The following is a 5,111-nucleotide window of genomic DNA, read 5'->3' on the forward strand; positions in this document are numbered from 1 at the left end:
AATTCTTTTAAATGTATAACGTTACGGCTCGTAAAAAATACATAATTAAATGAAACAAATTTTGTCGCTTTTGACAATATCTTACTTCATTTTGTCGGGTAATAATATTCCCGATTGCTAAATATTACACTTTACTGCATAATGAAGTGTTTTATAACCACCGCGCAGATAATTAAAACGCCATTGAAGAAAAATATATATGTACGGGCAAACAAAAAAGTAAATATAAGCGAAAAATTCTAATATGTTGCCGATTAACAAGCTTTTGAGAGGCCGCGACTAATGTTAATGTACATGCGAAAATTACTGCTGGTAATTTAGTGAAAGGAATTTGCAAAAAGGCGGAAAGATATCTCCATTTACTGTTACTTAGAAAGTGACGAAATAAAAGCCGGATAACAGAGAATCTTGGCCCCTTAGAATTTGTTTTGTAAATATGCTTATCTCTCTCCAGTTTAAAGGGGGCTTCTTAAATTACCATCATTCGACCTTAGCAGAGTAGTGTTTGTACCACGGACAGAAAAAAGACCCTCTTCGAGATTCCTGTGCCTAAAACGAGACAGTGTCAGTCATGTTTTATCTTTAAATGTTAGCTGATGTTCTTATACGAAAGCATATCTTTACCTGAAGCTAAAATTTGACCTTAAAAAAGCCAACACTGCAACATGAAGTCAAGCCACCCCACCCTAGCTAGTACTTAATTTGCTCTTCGTCCACATAGCCTAACGTTACAAGAACTGAAATGTTTTCTTAAAAGTGTGCCGAGTTTGTTGACTCTCATTTTCTGCTCGTTATTGTAAATGCTAACATCATTCAAATTGCACTCCTTCTCCATATTGGATCTCATTGTGCAAATGGCTTTTCTAATTCTGCGGTAGATCTCTGCGCTAATTATTCGTTCAGTCATATCATCGCGGCTAAACCTGTCATGAAAGTAAATCCCTCACGTCTCACTGCTCTTCTGTCAATCGGGACATTGTGAGGGCGACGCACTTGAATATTGACTTGATGCGCCAGATAACAGCGAGTCGATCAAATCGTGCGTTTCAACTGAGTCAGATTTCACCGCCAAGTGCAAGTTAATATCACTCATATCGTGTTGAAACAGATGCAAGTGACCAACTCACGGCGTTTTCACCGCCGCGAATCCGACAGTTCCCATTTGTTCAGCTGCGTGAGAGAGATTAGTGCGGCTTCAAGATTTATTTGATGATAGCAGTCAAAGGAAACTGATCAAAACGTCAGAGAACTGATGCGTTTATTCGGTTCCCATCATGACCTCAGCTAAACCTTCTCAGTTCGCTACCAGCGCAACGTGGAAAAACTCTGTAGTTGTTTTTGAAATGACGCCATCGCCAGCGGTTCCCTCTACCAGATTGGAAGTCCCCGAGCCTTACGTCTCGCTGGTCATTCGCCTGACGCTGTCGATTCTAATTTTGGTGCTCAACATGGCGGGAAACATTCTCGTGTGCGTGGCAGTAAGAAAAACACGCAAATTGCGAAGTTTCAGGAACTACTACTATGGCCTGTTTCTAATGAGCTTGGCTATTGCCGATATGGCGGTTGGTTCGTTGTGTATGCCCTTCATCTTGCTTTATTACGAGACCGGCAAGTATCCATTTGGCTTTTTCGGTTCCACGGCCGTTTGTAAGCTCATTCCAGCCCTGAGTTTGCTATGCCAGGGTGCGTCGATCTTCAGTCTTACATCCCTGACACTCCAACGCTTCATGGGCATTGTTTATCCAATGAAAGCAAGATTGACCCTACGGAAGGTCAAGTTGCTTCTCGGACTGGTTTGGTTGTGTGCTTTTATGTCTGCCTTGCCGCAGATTATTGTCATGGACGTGAATCAGCAAGTAGAGGGTGAAGACAACACGTTTAGCTGCAAAGAGTTCTGGGGCAACCCTCCCATCGACCTTATTCTAAGAGAAGGGTACACCTTGTACCTCTTCGTGGCCGAATATCTCCTCCCCCTCGTCATAATCGGGGTAGCCTACGGTAAAATGGCCACGGTCTTGAATCGAAGAGATGAAGGCCTCGAGGGCAGGAAATCTACCACTTCCAGGACCAAAACAAACCACAAGAAATTCATTCGTCTGCTGATCGTTTTGATCGTGAGTTTCGCTCTGTGTTACCTGCCGAATCATGTGCTGTTTTTCTGGTTAGATTACGGCACGGGTGCAGACAATCCGTACTTCAGCATACTCATGAAGTATTCGCATTTCTGTATTTGGCTTAACAGCTGTTTAAACCCGTACCTTTACGGCGCATGCGACGACTACTTCAGACAAAGTTACAAGAAGGCTCTGAGACGGTGCGCACGGATCGAGGGAAAAGCGAGGAAGACCCACGCTCGCTTAGCACGACAATTAACAAAAATATACTCGATTAAGACTCCATCTACAGCCGATCCAGATTCTTCCGAGGTTGTGGACGAACGTGAAAGCTGAAATTTCAGGCGAAAGGGAAGAATCGAAAAAACTATTATTTTCAGATGGGAAGTTTAGCAATTTCTTAGAAACTATATGAGGCATTGTGTTCAGAAAAACTGAAAGACTAATGACAACTGGTTCTTCATTCGAATATTTCTTGAAGCAATAAGGCAAGGCAGACACAAAGAACCAGGGATTTATTAACCTTAGAAGTGAGAAGCATTTAGACAAGATGACTTTTTCTACGAATTGTCAAAACTGGAAATGGCTCGTTAACAAGAAGAGCAACTAATGGCCCGTTTGGCAAGCGCCCCTCGTAAAGAGAATACTAATTTGCAGTTTGTAATTATCATTTAAGCACTGGACTGTTTGCACTCATTTTTGGATAAATAATTAGGCGTTAAATGCTCGTTCGTATTAGTTTTGTTAAGTTCTGCAAAGAGAGATGATTTGTCGCTCAGCAGATCCGTCAGGAATTGTCGTGGTTGAAGTGACTGCTTCGCAGCATTTATTGACATGTTTTACTTTCTCGTGACAAGTTATTTTCAGCTCCGGCATTTCTGTCATGAGAGGCCTCATGATTCAAACTCTTTGCAGCGTTCTTTTCCGTTCAGTATTTGTTCAAGTCAGATTGTGATTCTTTGTGCATCCGGTGTCAATTAGTTAGCACTTGCTTATGTACTCATTCCATTAACGCTAAGGCGCTTCGGAACTGACCCCCACGGGAAATTCGTAACACGCAGAAAAAACAGAAAGCCAAAACCACCGTGCGAAGTTCGACACAGGGATAAGATAGTTAAAGTCGCATCGTAGACTAAAACAATCGCATTGCAAAACACAAAACGAAGAAAACTGCGAGAGCTAGATAATCTCCGTTCAGTTTGACGTTGAAATAATTTGACAGTCTTTAATAGTTCGATCATTAGACATATGTATGCACATTAAGGACTTTAAAAGCCAGTTCGCGTTTTCTGAAACCAATTCATTGTTGCTTCAGGTAAAGTCACCGATGTGCTCTGAAGCATTGTTTAATTCTATCAACAAGGAAGAAAGCTATTTGAGGAGAACGAGTGATCGCTCAACTCACGCCTTTAAGCCTTCCGCCGAAGAACAGAAACTTTTCGGCAATTTGAAAAGATTTTAGTGAGACTTGTCACGACTTAAGATTTAAGATAAAAAGACACTCGAAAAAGCAACAATTGGCTTTCATTGGTTAATTGACTTTAGTTTTAAGAAGAAGTAAATTTTGGAGCACTGTTGACTAGCTTCCATTCGCCGTACGGCTCGAATGTAGTTGAAGATAGAGACAATTTTATAAAGAGCAGGGTGGAGGTTTTGCATTGAATCTCCCTCCTTCTAGTCTTATATGTATATATTCAGGGGATTTTTAACACATGTTAACAGAATCTTAGAGTACTTTGTCTTAAACTGAAGATGGAGCGCGCATTCATCTGCGTAGCTCACTAAAATGCCGCGTTCCGCATAAACGTTTAAGTGTACAATTACGAATCAAACTACCGTGTAGTCTTATCTTTGTAATTGCGAAATCACTCGTTGACATGCAGGAACACTCTTTCCGATTAAAATTGATCATGAATGCCAGTTTATTCAGCGCAGACTTCGAGTAAAATGTTTCAGCATCTGCGTCGCTTGTGAGAGAGCTGCAACATCGATTAGGTTTACCTATGCAATGTTGTGTCTCGAAGTTTCATGAGCGATTCCTAAGAAAATTCATTTTGAAACAAAATCCTATGTAACCTTTGAATAATAACAATATCAGAGACTAGGCATGCTTGTAAATATATTAGCAATCACCAAATCAGCCGAGCCTTACACGTTACTCTAATTACTTAGAATGATGTCTTTAAAACGTGATGAAAGCTTTCTTTTTTCTGTTTCTTTACGTTATTGCAGGGCTCGTGGAAATTTGTTAAATCGGTTACCTTGAAAAAACTGTGAAATAAATATATGTTTACGTACTCAGCGCGTGAAATGACTCGTGCAGTTTAACCTGATATTTTATAAATAAAACTTGTACTACAGCTGTAAAAGCTTTTAGACAATCAGACCTTTCCTCGACTCGCAGGAATTCCGAAAAAAAGTCCTAACCGTGTCGTGTTCAAAGTCAGTCCGATGTTATCTTGAGATCTAGAAGATAAAGAAAAGGAGATCTTTCCGTCATCACGTCTTAAAGAATGCACGAGTTGTTATTGCCGTTAACAAACGAAGAGCAAAATTAGGGAGATATATGGCGATTGCATTGCGAAAATTGATCAACCTCTGCCCTTTTCCGTTCAGCGGGCTAGTCTATTAAGGTTTAAGTGAATCTCAATGAAATCCGATTAACGGTTAAACGCGATTCCGTGCATGCGTGCATTCCTTGATTTGTATACATTCTTCACAAGGTCTTGCCAATTTGTTTTTATTTCTGCATAATTGGTTTCGGTTTTGTTAATCTTAATGAAATGCTTGGTATATGATAACAAAGGCTAAATTTATAGTCGGCATATCTTCGCGTACTAGATGGAGAAAAAGTAATTTTCATGCCTTCTTTCCAAATTAAATATCAGGAAAGACGAATGTATCACATATCGTCTAGTTTTGTCTTTTTTTCCAGGTTGTAAAAATAATGAAATTAATTAATTAAGTTCATTAACTCCCCAGGGCCATTAACGCCTC

General features: G+C 40.2%; 1 protein-coding gene across 1 annotated transcript; it reads left to right on the forward strand.

Moving 5' to 3' along the window:
- Positions 1-766: 766 nt before the first annotated feature.
- On the forward strand, positions 767-4,411 carry LOC144643064 (neuropeptide FF receptor 1-like). Its single transcript, XM_078502207.1, has one exon. It carries the CDS (start codon positions 1,275-1,277, stop codon positions 2,448-2,450), a length of 1,176 nt encoding a protein of 391 aa, XP_078358333.1. The 5' UTR covers positions 767-1,274; the 3' UTR covers positions 2,451-4,411.
- The last annotated feature ends 700 nt before the right edge of the window (positions 4,412-5,111 follow it).

The sequence above is a fragment of the Oculina patagonica genome, chromosome 1 (genome assembly GCF_052425735.1).
Source record: "Oculina patagonica isolate OP01 chromosome 1, crgOcupat, whole genome shotgun sequence".
Taxonomy (NCBI): Eukaryota; Metazoa; Cnidaria; class Anthozoa; order Scleractinia; family Oculinidae; genus Oculina; species Oculina patagonica.

Coding starts and splice junctions, on each gene's coding strand:
- LOC144643064 (XM_078502207.1), top strand. CDS start 1,275: ATGACCTCAGCTAAACCTTCTCAGTTCGCTACCAGCGCAACGTGGAAA.